The sequence below is a fragment of the Trypanosoma brucei genome, chromosome 8 (genome assembly GCF_000210295.1).
Source record: "Trypanosoma brucei gambiense DAL972 chromosome 8, complete sequence".
Classification (NCBI taxonomy): Eukaryota; Euglenozoa; class Kinetoplastea; order Trypanosomatida; family Trypanosomatidae; genus Trypanosoma; species Trypanosoma brucei.
This window is the reverse complement of record NC_026741.1, coordinates 920,323-937,524: the sequence shown is the minus strand read 5'-3', so window position 1 is coordinate 937,524 and position 17,202 is coordinate 920,323. Positions and strand designations below refer to the sequence as shown.

Genomic DNA, 17,202 nt, shown 5'->3' with positions numbered 1-17,202 from the left:
CGGCACGGACTTATGCGATCCGGGTATATTGCACCAAGTCTTGTGCAGTCTGTGGCGATTCCTTTGTTTATGGCAAAACACGACGTTGTTGGGGTTGCGCCAACCGGGAGTGGAAAAACTGTAGCGTTCGCGCTTCCTGCGCTTGCAGCCCTCGCCAGGCGGCTGGAGAGTGACCATGTTGAAAATAGCGCAAGTACTGAGGCCAGCGGAGATCCATCGGAGGAGTCTGGGAGGGTGCGGGCGGTGCCGCATGTGCTGGTTCTGTGCCCCACTAGAGAATTAGTGCAACAAACGCGTCGGGTTTTTTCCCTGTTGTCGGAAAATGCAGTGCGCATAGCTGGTATGTACGGAGGACAGGATCGGGAGCAGCAACTGGAATATGTGCGGCACATGGGGGGATGCGACGTACTGGTGGCGACCCCGGGCCGGCTTTGTGACTTTGTTGAGGCCCGAGAAGTCAGCCTGAAGGCGGTGAGCTTTCTTATTATGGACGAAGCAGACCGAATGTTGGAGCTTGGTTTTGCACCGCAGTTGGAGTTTCTGATGTCAGATATTAAGAGGTATCGACGAAGCCGGCAGACAACGATGTGGACGGCCACATGGAATGCCACCGTTGGGGGACTGGCCACGCGGTTTATGCAACCTGAGCGGCTTTTGCTAGAAGTAGACCGTGAGCATAAGGTTAACTCGAATGTTACGCAAAGAATGTACGCTTTGTCCGACCCTTCTCAACGGTTACAGGCAATTGTTAAGCTTTACGATGATGGCGTGATTAACCGAAGGCAACAGGTTCTTATTTTTGCCAACCGGAAAGAGGAGGTGGAGTGGTTGGCGAGTGAACTCTCACGTGCGTTGCGAGCACCACCAAATATGCTTCAGTTTCTGCATGGTGGTATGCGGCAGAAGCGCCGTGAGGCGATGATACGAGGCTTCAGCTGCAACGAAGTCCGTGTACTTTGCGCCACTGATGTTGCTGCCCGCGGCATCGACGTTCCTGGTCTTTCACACGTGATCAACTATGACCTCCCAGCTCATGTCGATGCGTACGTACATCGCATTGGGCGGACGGGAAGAGCCGGCCGAACCGGGACAGCGCACACGTTTGTTACCGCAGGTGACCCAAACGCACCGATTATCGCACGTTTCATTGTGCAGCAGCAACAGGGGGCGGCACTACCTGATGACGTACTTTCAATAGTGCAAGATGTGGAACGATGTGGGACAGCGCCTTCCCGCCAGCGATATAAATTTCACTCGACTGTGGCAGGAAAGGATTGGCGGGTACCAGCCAATGAAAAGCAAACGCAGACACAGGGTAGTCGCTACGTTCGAGGAGTTGGTCTCGTTACAACGCTCAAGCGACCAGCGACCCGTAAATAATCCCGATGAGGGGGAACGTTGCGGTTGTTATGGTTGCACCGTTTAGTGTCTCTCGCAACGCATCTTGTTGTTTTGTGACGGCTTGAGTGTGCGCCCCAGAATGACTGCTTTAACATTTTAGCGCTTTTATCCGCACCAACAGATCCATTTGGTCGTGCGGCGTCACCACCCTCAAAGCGTTTGCGAAGGCTGTCGCACTGTTTGTGTGTGGAGCGGGTGAAGGAAATAAACGCATGGGGAGAGATGAAAGAACTCAGTAAGAGTTAAAGCCTGCTTACTGGTCCACTTCTTTTGGCGGACGAACTGTCTTGTGGCTGTCATCATACCAAGAATAGTGTTGCTGACCCTAATTGGCGCATGGGGACTGGCGCGGTGGTATGTCATTTTATTTTTTTTTAACGGTGGCTGCTACCACCGGTGTCTTCACCATCATTGACAGAATGAAGGAAAGGAGGAGGGGCTCCGCAATTCATTGTTCACGCCGTGTTCCGCTGGATTTATTTCTCTTCCTCCCATTGGCAAATCCCCTTGAATCCGCTGTCTTCAGCGCCGTGTACAGTTGTTTCTCCCTCCCCCATTTTCCCCTTGTGTGCGTCATGTCACTGCTTTTCTTTTTTTTTTTCGTGTGTCTGTATACATATACATATGTCACTAACACGCCCTCGCCCCACCTCCTCTTTTACCAAGTAACCACCGTAAAAAAAAAAATCATTGGGTTGGGATTTATAAGTGTCAATCAGAGGGCACGTGCCGCGCGTGACCGATTTCAATTGTTGCCGACGATTCGTTCACCTCCAGATACACAAGTTGGAAATTGACTGAGAGAATAAAAATAAAAGATCAGCGAAAAGAAGAGGAATCGGATTGTGAAGGATATTGTTCGGCTCCTCCCTTTGATAGAAAAGCTAGTGAATAAGAAAACGGTTGTCGCAGACTAGAGTACCCAACAATAGAAATAAGAAAGGGGAAATCAAGGAATAAAAGCACCACCGTCTTCGGACTGAGAAACGTTGCAAGAAAAAGGGTGCAGGAAAAGGGCAAATCGGTAACAACTTAAGATCAACAGAGTACCAGTTAACCGAGTCGCTGCAAACAGGTACCAGGGTCAGGGAAACTTATTTTGCTTTGTTCAGGCAAGAACAACACTTCGCCTGACGGCAAGTAGAGCCCCTTAACCGTTAAACGACTGCACACCTGCCTCCGAGGAAAGAGATTGCCTCGTATCGCACTTGTGAGAGTCGAAAGGTGAGTTTCTGGGTGGAGGTTAGTAGGTGTAACAAGGCGCACAAATCAGAGAATGAATCGGTCTTCTGATGCTGAGTGGAACCCGGCATCATTCAATTCACCAGATTTGAGTCCAGAGACCGAGATCTCCGCGGCCCGATTGGTAGAGGACGATGTATCACCAAGCACGCTCCCGGGCTTCGGCACATCACCTTTCGTGGGAAGCGGACAACCCCCGGAGACAGCAGATGAAAAAGCCGTCTATATGCGTATCATAAACGACATGGAACAGGAGTGCGGCTCTGACGACGATGAGGAAGCCTGTTCGGCGAATAATCTGCTTCCCCCTAGTGCCATTTCGGGCGCCAACGCTGATAACAGCGACGGAAAAGGTGCTGGCGCCTCCGGAATTGTTGGTGGATTCACCGTCGAAGAGTCTCATGGACTGTCATCCCGCGGTTACGTGCCGCCACCGGTTTATGGCTCTTCTCCACAGCCCGCGAATAGTCCTTACAGCTACACCACTACACCACACAATGGCCATCCGCCGCCATCGTTTGCTGTGGCCATTGCCACAACGCCACCGCTCTCAGGCATGCCTGTTGACATGTCACCGCTCGGCTCGCGTTTTGCTCCCCAGATGCCGGCAGCTCAACACGATCCCATTCTCGTCCGCAACCAATACGGTGTGTTTATGCTACAACCTGTTACCAAACCGACCCCGCCGTACACTCCGCCCGTGGCTGTTACCACACCCATGACACCCATGACGGGTTGTGCTTTACCACCGGCTACGCTGCCGCCCCTCTGCACAGCTGTTCAGCAGGCAGGCGAAGATTTGGGCGCTGCAACGAAGGTGCCTGGTGCGTACAACACCCCATTGGCAAGTGGTGCTGGTGTCGGTGGGAGCCACATTCTGAGCTGTGGCGTAGCTGGAGTCGCTGGTACAGAAGGTGTGCGCGGAGGCGGTACGTACACCTTCATGAGTGCGTGCATGAAGTCACCGGCGGCTCCAGTCCATGTCCAGCCGCCCCCACCTTACCCTTACGAGGATGCTGTTGAGTCTAATTATCAAAGGAACAGGGGAAAGTAAAGGGGCTCCACCGTATGGCCAAAGCCGAAGGAGGGGAACCGGTTGTAAAGTAGGTTTAATATGTATGTGTGCGTGTCTGTATATATATATATATATATATATATATGTGCACCACTCTCGTTATATTGCTCATTTTGATTGCGTATGATCACATATATTTATATATATATTTATATATATGCGCCTATATGGTTTGTTTTCAATCTTGTGTCTTGCTAGCCATTGTTTATATAAACCATTGCTACAGAGTTTGTGGGACAACTTGCGCCTCTATTTATTTTTATTTTGTTGTAAACAATTAAAAATGAGAGAACGGGGAAAGGGGGGAAGAGGGGAAATGGAAAGCGGGGTTCTATTATTGAAGGCAACACACTTCCCTGTTCTGTTTCCCCTTTTTCCTTCTTGAAATTGGTCTCCGGGTCACGCCAGCATGGAAGTTAACCACGCCAGTATTAGTAATGACAAAAAAAGGGGGATGAGAATATACAAGACGGAAAGTGGGTGGTAGGCTGCGTGTTGGCAATAAGAAAAAAAAAGAGTGGGGTGACCCTCAGACGACATCACCTGAGCCTTCTTTTGTTCATTTTTGTTTTGTTTTAAACACGAACAGTGTGCTCAATGGGAAAAGAAAGAAAAGTGTTTCATTTGTTCTTTTAGTTGCGTTGGAGTGATAAAACCTATGCAGTTCTCATTCGTCTGTGTATGCGCGTGTGTGCCTATGTGGAAGGGGAATGTATATTGAATTCATACGGGTAAATAACGGTATAAGGATCAAGACGAAGAGGCAACAGAAGAGGGTACTTTAAGATTCATTGTAGCAACGATACCGTCAGTGAAAAAGAACGAATCAGTCGTGTTTGTTTCTTAAAAGAAAAGGGAGGGGGAAAGAGAAATAGCCAATTAAAGGGATCATCAGATAATTGAAGCGCGTTCAACGCCAATTGTGCCATTTTTTTCATCCATTTGGAGGAAGTGGGTGTATGAGTTCGAGAGGGGGGAGGCGGGGCACGCGCTCTCCTCACCTCTACCATATATCACTATCATTATGAATATATGTACATATATATATTTATATTAATGTATACGTGCGTATCTCATGTTCAACCCCTTCCGTTTGTTCATCATCTTTCGCCTTTTCGTTTTCGTTTTTTGAACAAGAATTAAACGAAATATATATATATATATATATATATATCTTTCCTACTTTCGTTCTTATTTTTTATTTTATTTTATATGGGCCTCGGATTGTCCTTTTTTCTTCCTTTTGTTTCCCCCCTCCAGCTTTACTTTCACATTTGAAGGAATGAAGTGAGAGGAAAGAGGAAAGAAAGGGGGAGAGGAGAAGGCGAGGGATATAATACAGAACGAAAGAAGATGGGAAAATGAAAGGTATGCTACTGAAAGGAAGTGGGTGTGAAGGGAGACCAAACCGGAGCACGCCGGTAAAAGTGCTACACTGCACCAAAGGTGTATTCAAAAAGAGAGAAAAAAGTAAAATTGGGTCCGGTCAACGGGAAGGTTCAACAAAACGTTGCAGCGTGTAGAGGTGCTTGTTTCCCTTATCCATAACGGTTACCGTATGGGTGCGCCGGCCCGATGCCTTTTGCCTTCTTTTTTTTGTTTGTTTGTTCATCTACCGCCATTTACGCGCGAGCATACGCACGCAAATACGGGGCGTTTCTTCCAATTCTTTCTTTTATGGCTCGCGCCGTTGTTGTACTTGGACATCATTCATACATATTTATATGTAAATAAATTTATATTTATTTACTTTTTTACTTGTTCCCCCCTGATATATCCGCTTCCCCGCCTGCTGCTTACTACCGTTCTTTTATGTGAGGAGATTGTTGTTGTTTTCCTTTCTATTCCTTCACATAATCTCCCCCCTCCTCTTTCATGGTGCCGACCACTTAACATAACCTCCATTTTTCTTTCGTTTACTCGGCCGCTTACAGTTCTTCTATTCTGTAAACTTCACTCCGTTGGAGAGATTTCCCTATGATGTTATAAATTTTTTAAAAAAAAAAGGGAAGCGGGAGAAGTGTAAAACGAAATAAAATAGAATGAAATGAGGTGAGGTGAGGTGAGGTGAAACATTTGTTGGGACGGTATGAGCAGGGCGGGAGTACAAACGAGTGCAATTTCTGGGAAATAAGTGGGATGAGACGGGAGGTGGTGAGAAGGTGCATTTGTTTGTGTGTGTGTGTTTGTTTGTTCGTTTGTGGGTGGGGGGAGAGAAATATTGTAAAGTGTTCGCGTGTGTGATGATTTTGTTCGTGCCGTGCGTTGAAGCCAGCTACTTTTCCTTTTTCTTTTAATATATATATATATATATATATATATATATCTGTGTTTGTTTTTATTTTTGTCTTTCCATGTTTTGTTTATTTTACCATTGGTTTCTTGTCCACTGCTTCGCAACAGTTATTTTACTATTTGTTTTAATTTTATTTATCTGTTTGTGTAAAGAACAAACCGGTTTGACTTACAAACGAAACGGGAAACGGCTAAGGAACTGGGAACCCCTAAAATAATGTGGAAGATTATAAGCATGGGGAAATGAGAAGTAAGAAAGTGGGGGGAAACAAAACGAAGAACGAGTGACGGATTACTGGAGCATGTGGAAAACAAAAATGAATGAAAGTGATCCTACGCGCGCACAGATTTTAATTCGTAGGGGAACGTTAAAGGGCTAAGGGAAACAAAAAAGAAAGTGAAGTTAAGTGAAGTGAAGTGAGTAAGCATTAATTAAAAAATTAAAGAGGAAAAAGGCAAAAGAGAAGCATAAAATGGGGAAGGGAATACATCACGTAAAAGGGTGAATGTGAGTGTTTATATGCATGTGTGTAATGCTGTTAAGTGATCTCCTATATCCACCTATACAGACTGACCGACGAGTCACTCACCATTCATCACATCGTCTGTTCGCGTCACACCAACATATATATATTTATTTAATTATTTTTTTGTGCAGACCGATAAGTGAACAGAATTGAAGCCTATGTCACTTGTGTGCGCGGACGTATTGCTGTTGTTGTTATTGTTCTGTCCTATGCCCATTTTATGGTCTCCCAGTTTTCTTTTACAAACAGTGTGTCTGATTTGGTACGGTTAGAGGAGAAAGGTGAAGAGGACAACGTTTAGTTAGCTAAGTACGTGAGAAGCAAAGAAAAGGGGTGTAGGGGGAAACACCGTGAAAAGGTACGTTTAGCAGAAAAGGTGTGTGGAGACGGAGTACCGCATATTTGGTGTTGGTGCGGAGGTAAATTACAGTAAGGAACGCTGCGTACTAAAAGGACCTGCAAGAGTAACCGGAGGGAAAGCTTACTTCAGGTATTTGTAGTTCTATTGAATCGGCAAGTCCTTAGCACACGCATAATTGGCAGTCTTGAATAGCTTCGAGAGGTGCAAGTACTCGTTTAGATTCTGTTGAGGGTGCTTGAACAACCCATAAGTGTGCCGAATCGGGAGTACTCGAAGACGTTGTGTGTTCACAGTGGCAGTTGCGTTCAAATTATCTTCCACTGGTGGCATTAGTCACTCTAAACTCAGGCTGAACTGCAGCAACTGCTACTACCCCCAGGGGAAGCATAATGAGAGCAAGTATGAATTGCTCCGGTTCCATTTCTCCTGTGCGGAACCCGTCTCTCCTTGGGACCATCAGTAACAGCGCATCGGCGGTCCCCACATCCGCTCGACCCTCCAGACATCTTCATAGTAGTCTCCTTCACACCCCAACGCGTCGTTCTGCTCATTCTTCCATGACTGGGACAAGCGTCGAGACGGGTGCACCGATATTGCTTTCTCTTCTGGACATTCACACCTTGCCGCTATCGGGGCGACGTGGCGAGAGGAGGAACAATTGTGGAAGCGGTAGGCAAACTGGTGGAACAAGAAGCGATGAAGAAACGTCGTCACTCGTGGACTTCGAGCATATGACTGCAGAGGCGGAGGCGGCGGCTCTTACAATGTCCCGGGCAGAGCTCTGCGACGCTGTTCTCGACCTTCGAACTAGGATTCGTAAGCTGCGAAGCACCATTATCCGTGAGCGTGAGGATGTGGCAAAGTTGCACGAGGGTATGAGGGAAACATACAAGGCTGCGGAAAGGGAAGGGGAGAGCATAACAAATCAGCTGATGCGCCGGGTGGATAAGGTTCGCCGCCAGAAGGCCCAACTGGAGGTTAGATTGCATAGGGAAGAGGCGTTGAAGTCGGAGCAAGCGCAGAAACTTATGGATCTAAAGGCGAGCAGCTTAAGCCTGGAGCGCCGGCTGCAACGCGAGGAGGAAGTAACGCTGGCATCGATGAACGAGCAGCTGGTGAGGCTTCAAAGTCAGCGGCAGCATTTGGACAGCCTTCTTTCGGAGCACTCTTCACTTCAGCAAATGCAGGAGTTTGTCGACCGTCTTCAAACACAGTCCACAAGTTGTGGCGGCAGTTTCCGACACTCTCTTGTGCACTCTTCCGCAGATGCCGGTGCGGGCCCCTGCGTCGATTCATCTCTTGTTACCACTCCCGACATCACCGGATCGTCTGCGGTTTCAAGTGTTGGCACTCATTCACAATTGCATCGTCGCGTGGACAGTGGAGACCACCAGGAGATTCTACAATATTTGAGGCATGAGGTTTCAGTAGTGGAGGCTATACAACGCGAAGCCTATGAACAGGGCGAGCGGTACATTGAGAAGCGTAATGAACTTGAGCGGCGCATCATGCGAGCGGAGGCTGAACGGGAGAGCGGTCGCCGCACATTCGGAGACCCGTAGAACGTTTTTATTTTCTAAATTAATGAAGGAATGAGCGATGTGAAGGTGACTTATGACCACTGTTGTAACGATCGTGGTTTGCACGTTTGGGTATCGTAATCTTAGAGGGGAAATTCGCATGCGCTGCGGTAGTCATATACACGAGCTGAAATCTTGATGGGAAGGAGGGATGACTCCTGCGTCTGTCCTCGTCTGTAGCATAATGATGTTTTACTTTCTGTTTTCTCCCTGCGGACAGTATGCGAGTGTAACAATGGACAATACCTCTATTTGCTGCAATTTTGAGCGTGCGCGTCTTGTGGTTATGGATCTGCCTGCAATCTCGTCTCCAACTCGTACTTGTAACCGGTTGCTGTTTTATTTCGTTGCCGCTTACGCTCGTGATCTCTTCTCGCTGCGAGACGTGGGTGCGCCGGGCCCACCATTTGAGACGACGGCCATAGTGGCAATGTGTTGATGGGTAACATAAGAAAGTGCGTTGGGGAGCATTCGAAGGCGGATGGCGGCGACTGCGCTGAAGGTAGCGGGTGACACTGGCAGGTTTGTGTGTGTTTGCGTAAAGGCACCACTAAACGTGGGGTAAGCGAAGGCGTAGAAGGGGCGAAGGCTGAAAAAGAAAAAGAAAAAGTGATCAAGTCGTGTCGTGGGATGAGGAGGGAGAGGGGCACTAATTTGGAAGATAATGGTCTTTCAGATAGTACCACGAGGGTTTACAAACGAATATTTTTACGAGGCTGAGAGGGGGGAAGGATGACACGCAAAAAATGCAGCGACGGAAACACACGTTTAGGGAAGGGCATGTTATTGTTTCTTTGCTTGTAGTAGCACGACATGTGCCTACTTTGTGTACCGTTGTAGAGTTCAGCTGCGCCTATTTATCCGCTTCACCTCACTCTCCTTAGGACCTGGAGCTATTTCGTCACCAACTGCGCATATCTGCGTGGCGTGGGGTACCGTACCGGTGCCATTTTGCGTAGCGATTCTGCCGTAGTGTTGCTTATCGGTGCAACTAACGGTCCTCCTCCACGTGATGGGGGGAAAGGGTGTGGGGAGGTGAAGGTGAGCTGCAGGCAAACGAGTTTACGATGAGACAACCTCTTTTTTCACCTACGGCACACCATACGTGTGTCCAAACTGCTCATGTCCCCAGCCGAAACCATATCTGAGGATGAATGCACATCTGCAGCGGTGCGCTTCTACGCCTCTGTAAGGCTCAACGGTTCAACCTACAATGTTTACTGCTTAATTGTATACGTTTGGCTTTCCATCAATCCTTTCTTTTTGTCCCCGCCTTTTTGTTCGCTTTGGTGGTGGCCCGCATATCACTGTGACCTTCATTTTCCTTTACATGTGAAGCTTTCCGTGTGGTCTCGTGTTTTAAATTTTTTCCCTCTTTGCTCCACCCCTGCTTGTTTTTCCCCTTCGCATCCCCATAGCACAAAACATACCTGCAGCTGTGTGCGTACACTTCATCATTCCGATAGGTGCCTCGTCACGCCACTGCTATTTGACCGCGCGGCAAAGATTAGTGAGGTCCATCAGGTAGCAACCTATTGTAACCTGGAACTGCCTTTCTTACTTCCATATATCTATATAGATATATAGATATATAAATATACTCAAACGGGAACAGCAAAAAGGTGTGTGACACGTATCCGACCGCACCATTGAGCCTTTGGTTGCACCTATTAGTTCCCATCCCTTAACCACAGGTTGACGGCGCTCAAGTGATTTGCTCGAGGCGCTCTGTTTCTGAAGAGGTTTCCGGCACATCCGGTATTGCGGTGCCGCACGCGTAACTTTTTTTCTCGGTTTCGTTGCTTGTAAGAATAAGAGTAAAAGGGGCAAACTGAACACATGTTGCACTCAAACCACCCCAAGCAGTCGCGCTTTTTGCCGCCTTTTGTTATTTTTCCATTGTTTACGTTACTGACGTTGGTACTGTTGTACGCCGCAGGCTACTTCATTGGTTTGTCACGGTACCATTCACTTACGAGGGATGAGCACGCTTTAGATGCGGATGGGCGTGACTCACGGTGTGTTTCGCAACAAGAGATGTTGAGGAACACTCATAAGGTGGCTGCGGGGACACTTAAGCGCCTGAAAGAGGATCGTGATGAGCTAAAGAAGAAACTTAAACTCCTTGAGGAAGGAAAGGGCCGCACTGGGGAGCCGGCGGCGTCATGTGGAGGAAAAGATGCGACCTCCAACAATGGTGAAGGTGCGTCGGTTAATGACGGAGGAGGAAATATGACTGGTAGCGCCGCCGTGAGTCTCCAACGGGCGGCCAATCTAATTGACAGCCTTACACACCAAACGGAAAGTTGGTTGAAAAAGGCAGCTGATACGACACCGTCATTGGCAGCGTGTAACAAATCCCCAAGGCGATACAGTGTTGTGTTTGACGCTGGTAGCACTGGCAGTCGTGTGCACGTTTACAGGTATAACTTGACCTCAAACCCATACGATAACATAGATTCTGCACCAAATGGTGCGCATGCCTCGTTGCTACCCTATTTGAAGCTGGAAGATGAACTCTTCATTGAGAACCACGAGCCGCTGTCGGGGTTTAGCGATCCCAGAGGAGCTGCTGCCTCTTTGGTGCCGTTACTCGACGCAGCAAAAGCCCATGTACCAACAGATATGCACGCGTGTGTAGGTATTGAACTGAAAGCGACCGCAGGGCTGCGACGCATTGGTACAGAACAGGCCGGGAGAGTGCTGGACGCCGTTCGTCGTGAGTTCCAGAAGGGGCCTTTTTGGGTCCACTCGGAGCTTGGGTCTGTGAGAATTCTTGAGGGACGTGAGGAGGGACCGCTAGCGTGGCTCACGGTTAACTTCCTCATCGGGAGCCTAAGTGGTACCAAGGAAACGGCTACTATACTTGACCTTGGCGGAGGCTCCACGCAGGTTGTAATGCGGCCGAATGACCCAGAGGTGCTCGAGGGCCACGAGGAGTTCACAGACACGTTTGCCATCAATGGCAAGTCGGTAAAGCTGTATCAGCACAGCTACGAGGGTAATGGATTGAACGCCGCGAGAGAGCAACTCCTAGCTTCTGTGGCGACTTCGGTGGCAACCGGGGGGACAACTACTGCCGCAAAGTCCGGTCCACTACGTGCTTTTCCATGCTTTCCACAAGGATATGCTCATGAGAAGAGTGGAGTTTCCAACGGTGTGGGAGGAGGAGGTGTAACACCATCCATGGAGGAGTGTGTAGCTCTCTTCCGGAAACATGTGGTTCGCTCCGGTGGCGAGTGTAGTAGCAAAAGCTGTGGCTTTAATGGTGTTTTTCAGCCCGATGTGCGGACTGCAGTATCTGGACCCGTGTATGCCTTCTCATTCTACCACGACCTCTTGATGCCCCACATGACAGCAGGAACAGCAGTCATCCGTCTGCAGGATATCATCGGTATCGCGAGCCAGGTTTGCAAGTCGATGAAATCTGTGGAGCAACTCCGTCGTGAAAATAAGGGGAAGGTAAGTGTTCACCCCTCGCTGAGGCCTGAATTGGAGTGTCTACATCTGTCCTACGTAGTTGCGTTGCTGCGCGATGGGTTTCATTACCCTCTTGATCAGGAGCTTCACATAGCCAAGAAAATTGACGGTTACGAGACGGCGTGGACGCTCGGCGCCTCACTTGTCAGCTTAGAGGAGCACTGTGTGTGATGTAGCCAATTTGTCTATGTTCCTTACTAATGGTTGGATTGGTTGTTGGTGCGCGCCAAACTTTTTCTTGTCTGATGGTAGTCGCGTTGGGTGTTTCGGTGTTAGCGAGCTTTCTGTCTTATTCTAAACGGTATTGCTGCACCGTTTGGGTGTGCCATATTGTATGAGCACGTTCGTAAGTCGTACCTTCCAAAGAGGGAAGACTTGCGTGATTTCCCCTTTGTTCAGTCAACTCGTGGATGTGCTTCGCAACCACGACCATGGGGTAATTGCACGTCACATTTACAATACTGACGTTTGACTGCTATTGCTTCTCTTACTCCGTCCCCTCCCCTCCCAATGATTTACTTGTGACTGGCGGGCCAGTATTCTTTCGTAGGTGTTATCAGCAAAACTAGAAGACCGATTGAGAAATAGACACCAAGGATATAGAGGTCAAGACACGAAGTCAAAACCAAAGGAATAACACACCGCCGGCAAGGGCAACCAAATAGACGAGGGGGCCAAACGGACAGATCGGTGTCGATCATGGATGCAGAAGAGAATTTCCTGAACGCAATACAGCAGGCGTTTGATGAGAATGCCACTACATTACACTTCAGTTATCAAGAGGGTACCACGGCAGTTCCTCCTGAAATTAGGGCCCTGCGTGGCACACTGGAGATACTGCACATTGACAATAACTATTCCCTTGGAAGCCTCCCATCAGCAATTGGGGAGTTAGGCCGACTGCGTTGGCTTAATGCAAGTTATTGCAGGCTGACGACTGTTCCACGAGAGATGGGTCGTCTTTCCCACTTAGAACGCCTGCATTTGGGTAACAACTTACTTCAGGAACTGCCGATGGAGATGTGGCAGCTGAAGAGTCTACAAGAACTACGTGTGGAAAACAATCAATTACGTGTTCTCCCCGGGGGTCTTCTCTTTCTACCACGTCTGGAGGTGCTGCTGCTGGAAAACAATCCACTGCTACTTCCTGAGGAGGTCAATGGAGCAGCTCCCATAACTATTGCCCCACGGTTATACTCGGTGGATTGCTCCAACTGTTGCGTAAGAATGCGGGATCATGAAGTGCTTGTTACAGTCAACAACAAATCGGGTCATCGTGATATACCGTTCGTGCACTGCGTGTGCTCTGACGCGTGTAAACAGCACCTTCAGACACGGCTTCAGGGATACGACGCTGCGAACAGTGCGTAGATTTAAAAGGAAAAATAGAGAGGAATGTTAGCAGCAGACCGGATAGCACACACACACACACACATTCACTCCCTGTCCCCTGAAGATTTAACCAGCCCTCCGCGAGACCTCATGGAGGTGCGGAAATGCAGAGATAATTGTGGGGGCAAAGGGCAACACCAGATTTTCAATGTAGATATGTGAGAAAGTGCTCGTAGCATTTTCAACAATTATGTGTACTTTTATGTCCTCAACTGAACATACTCGCCTGTAGCGCATGCGGGGAAGGAGGCTGTCTGGGAAATAGTGTGCAAAGCAGTTATTTCAAGGTTTGGGTAGCGGGAGGGAGAGGGTGAATATGAAGAAGTGTAAACTTTGCTTTTTTGTTTCAACAGCTTTCCCTGCTTTCTTCTGTCCTGGTACTACCGCACTGCGCAGTTTTCGTATTTCAGTTGTTGTCGGATGTGTCTGAAGACATTTCCTTTTATTTTTCTCTCATCACCGCCAGTTCCCATTGCTTTTCTTTTCTTTTTCACCTTTTCCCTATAAGTGCGTACCTATTTTTTTTTTTCTAAACGACAGTCTGTGCCATTATTAGTATAGAAAGGTGATTTACTTCAATGCCACCCAAAAAGAAGGTGGAGAGGAAGGAGGAGCAGGTTTTCGTTGAAGAAAATGGGAGTTACGTACATCAGCGGGAAATGGCACGCTACACGGGTGGTGTGCGACGACTTACCGACAGTAATTTCTGTTGCCGCCACGGACACGGAACGTACAGTAGTCCTCTTATTCACTACGAAGGTAACTGGTCTGAAGATGAAATGCATGGCAATGGTACACTCCGATTTCTTGTCAGTGGTGACTCCTACACGGGGCAGTTTGTGCACGGCGTGATGGAAGGCTGCGGGACATACATATGGGCCTCCGGTGCAATGTACGATGGTGGTTGGCGTGGTAACCGTATGCATGGACTTGGGACATATACTGATGTTGGAGGGAAGGTATGGAGTGGGAAATTTTATAACGGCAGCGGCCCGGGACTCACCCCATGCGTAACAACAGGTGGTGGTGTTTCCGCTGCTGACAAGAGAGATGTACTGAAGGATGAAAAAGAGGGTTAGATACGATTGGTAGAGAAGGATCATATGCATCCTTTACACATACACACGCACACACAAAAATATACGTACACACGCCGCTGCCGGATGCCATGGGCATGGAAAAAAGAAAAAGAAAAAAAGGAGCTGAGAAAAGGAGTGAGGTGCCTCTCTCGTATCTTTCTTTCCTTCTTTCTGTTTTTTTTTGTTTGTCGGCTTATGTTAGTGTGGGGCAGATTTGTGGCTGTATAATTATTTTTTTTTTCTTTCGTCTGCCCACTCGCATCATGTCCGGGTGAGACGGCGTACGGTGGAATTAGCTTTTGCTGATTTGTAATTTGGTCTTTTCCACTTTCCTCTTTTCCTCGCTACTGTTGCTCTCACTGTGCCTCCACGTTTGTGCGGTCGATGGTGACGCTCTCTTGCATGTAAATATGCGTATGCGGAGGAACTTGCGTGCCTTTTGTTTGTTTTCTTCATATCCGCTTGTTCCCTTCACACCCATATGTGTGTGAATTCTGTCTCCCACTTTTCACTACGCATGTGCCTGCGAAGGAAAGTAGCAACACAAAAAGTATGAGTGCTTATGCGTATAAATAAGCATATACATATATGTAAATGTTGTATGTATGTGGCATATAAATGAACAATCTGCAAGGAGGGACTTTCGGATGCGTTGAAGACCATGCTGGGAAAAACACTTATTTTTTTAAGCATGTGAGTGACGAATTGCGATGCTGAAGGTCAGCGGCGTCGTGCACATCCAGGCATGGACTCGCTGACAAGTAGCAAAAGGTGTATTCAAAAAAAAAAAAACAAGGCAAAAGAGCGGCACAGCTGGCAGGCAATTAGAGGAGGGAAGGGCTCTAATATCGAAACGAAGGAAAATTAAAACCATACGTGCGATTGTATAAATATCTATACATTAATATTTTGCACTCTTCTACTTGCACATCTTCGTACCTCTCCCGATGTATTCGGTTGAGGTCTACTTCATATTTTCGAATCAAAGAAGACTATTTGCGGTTTCTTTTCCCTATATTTTTTTCTGGAAAATTTGTCATTAACCTCGATCTTCTGCTTTTGGGTGTAGACTGACAAGGTTTGACAACATGGGTTCTAAAGGCGAGGAGCTGATGCAAGAGCTCATTGTGGAATTACGGGAGATGAATTCTCGTTATACGGTGCACCGTTTTCTCAGCAGTGGGAGCTATGGGGCTGTTTTTGCAGGCGTGGATGAAAGCGATCTTCCCGTGGCGATTAAACGGGTGTTCAACACCATCTCTGAGGGTCGGACCATAAATATCCTCTCCGATCCTTTTCTCTGCAAACGGGTGTTGCGGGAGATTATGCTGCTGAACCACTTCCACCACCCAAACATACTCGGACTGAAGAACATGTTCATACATCTGCAGCCCCCGGGCCAGCACAAACTGTACCTCGTCACCGACCTCATGCGTACCGACCTGGCACAAGTTATACACGATAAGCGCATTGATATTTCTCCCCAGCACATCCGCTTCTTCATGTACCACATCATACTTGGATTGCATGTTCTGCACGAAGCGGGTGTTGTACATCGTGATCTGCACCCAGGAAATGTACTTGTCTCTGAGAACAATGACATCACCATATGTGACTTCAATCTGGCACGAGAGGATACGCAGGATCCAAATAAAACACACTACGTGACGCACCGCTGGTACCGCGCACCGGAACTCGTGATGCAGTTCAAAGGATTCACGAAACTTGTCGATATGTGGTCTGCTGGGTGCGTAATGGGTGAGCTTTTCAACCGTCGTGCCCTTTTTCGTGGTTCTACATTCTACAACCAGTTAGACAAAATTGTGGAAGTTGTAGGAGCGCCCACGGAGGAAGACCACCTTGATATGTTCTCATCTTCGCAGGCGCGGAATTACCTTCGTAACGCCCTCTCGCACTGCAAGCCCCGGCCATGGTGTGATGTGGTGCCCACTGCCGATGCTGAAGCAATAGATTTGCTCAGTCGTATGCTTGAATTCAATCCAGCGCGGCGTATCAGTGCTGAGCAGGCTTTGCAGCATCCCTATTTTGCATCTCTATATGACCCACTGGATCTTACGGAGGCATGCAGTGGTCCTTTCCATTTCCCAGAGGTGAGCGACATCTTCTCCATGCATCAAATGTTCTTGGCGGAGGTTCGTGGCTTTGAGGCTCGGCGGTTAAAGAGAGAGAATATCATACAACAACGACTCGCACTTTCGAATGGCACCACAAATGCGAAGGAAGTACTCGGCTGTGACCATATGCTGCGGACTCATAGTCTTATGGAAGTGTCAGATCTTCCCACCTCTATGCCCTAACATTTCTATTGCATACGACCTACGGTGGCAGCAGATAATGCAAGAAAAAGTGCAATGGTATTCAACAGAAAAAGAAAAAAAGAAAAAAGTCAAGGAGAGCAGAAGTAAGGGAAGTGAAGAGGGGGAAAAACAAAAAAAAGAAAAAGAAAAGCTGGAGGATACGAGCAAAAATAAGTTGACTCTTAGCTTCCTGTAAAAGGTTCGTACGCACTTGTATTTATATACGTCTGTTTTCCTGTTCCTTTTTTTGTTTGTGTGCGTGTGTGTTTAAAATACGTTTACAAGCCATTCGTCCTTTTGTGATAGTATTTACCCTGCGACGTGCAAAATGAGCGGAGCAGTCGGCGTCAAATAATATTTAAAAAAAAATCAAAACGTAAAGGGGTTGGGGTGGGAAAGTTTAAACGATATATATATATATATATATATATATATAGCTGGAGGTTTGTATC

At 47.7% G+C, this 17,202-nt stretch overlaps 7 protein-coding genes across 7 annotated transcripts; all 7 read left to right on the top strand.

Moving 5' to 3' along the window:
• On the top strand, positions 1–1,380 carry TbgDal_VIII3540 (ATP-dependent DEAD/H RNA helicase, putative,(fragment); the record flags this gene model as incomplete). Its single annotated transcript, XM_011777382.1, has 1 exon — positions 1–1,380. A coding segment is annotated over one exon (1,380 nt), but the record flags the coding sequence as incomplete, so codon positions are not given.
• A 1,297-nt stretch (positions 1,381–2,677) lies between these two features.
• On the top strand, positions 2,678–3,697 carry TbgDal_VIII3530 (hypothetical protein, conserved; the record flags this gene model as incomplete). The annotated part of the gene is made up of 1 exon (XM_011777381.1): positions 2,678–3,697. The coding sequence occupies one exon, from the start codon at positions 2,678–2,680 to the stop codon at positions 3,695–3,697; it is 1,020 nt and encodes a 339-aa protein (XP_011775683.1).
• Positions 3,698–7,290: 3,593 nt separating this feature from the next.
• TbgDal_VIII3520 (hypothetical protein, conserved) lies at positions 7,291–8,463 on the top strand (the record flags this gene model as incomplete). Its single annotated transcript, XM_011777380.1, has 1 exon — positions 7,291–8,463. The coding sequence occupies one exon, from the start codon at positions 7,291–7,293 to the stop codon at positions 8,461–8,463; it is 1,173 nt and encodes a 390-aa protein (XP_011775682.1).
• A 1,857-nt stretch (positions 8,464–10,320) lies between these two features.
• On the top strand, positions 10,321–12,132 carry TbgDal_VIII3510 (guanosine diphosphatase, putative; the record flags this gene model as incomplete). The annotated part of the gene is made up of 1 exon (XM_011777379.1): positions 10,321–12,132. One exon carries the CDS (start codon positions 10,321–10,323, stop codon positions 12,130–12,132), a length of 1,812 nt encoding a protein of 603 aa, XP_011775681.1.
• Positions 12,133–12,660: 528 nt separating this feature from the next.
• TbgDal_VIII3500 (hypothetical protein, conserved) lies at positions 12,661–13,332 on the top strand (the record flags this gene model as incomplete). The annotated part of the gene is made up of 1 exon (XM_011777378.1): positions 12,661–13,332. One exon carries the CDS (start codon positions 12,661–12,663, stop codon positions 13,330–13,332), a length of 672 nt encoding a protein of 223 aa, XP_011775680.1.
• A 599-nt stretch (positions 13,333–13,931) lies between these two features.
• Positions 13,932–14,432, top strand: TbgDal_VIII3490 (hypothetical protein, conserved; the record flags this gene model as incomplete). Its single annotated transcript, XM_011777377.1, has 1 exon — positions 13,932–14,432. The coding sequence occupies one exon, from the start codon at positions 13,932–13,934 to the stop codon at positions 14,430–14,432; it is 501 nt and encodes a 166-aa protein (XP_011775679.1).
• A 1,088-nt stretch (positions 14,433–15,520) lies between these two features.
• Positions 15,521–16,750, top strand: TbgDal_VIII3480 (mitogen-activated protein kinase, putative; the record flags this gene model as incomplete). Its single annotated transcript, XM_011777376.1, has 1 exon — positions 15,521–16,750. The coding sequence occupies one exon, from the start codon at positions 15,521–15,523 to the stop codon at positions 16,748–16,750; it is 1,230 nt and encodes a 409-aa protein (XP_011775678.1).
• Between the last annotated feature and the right edge of the window lie 452 nt (positions 16,751–17,202).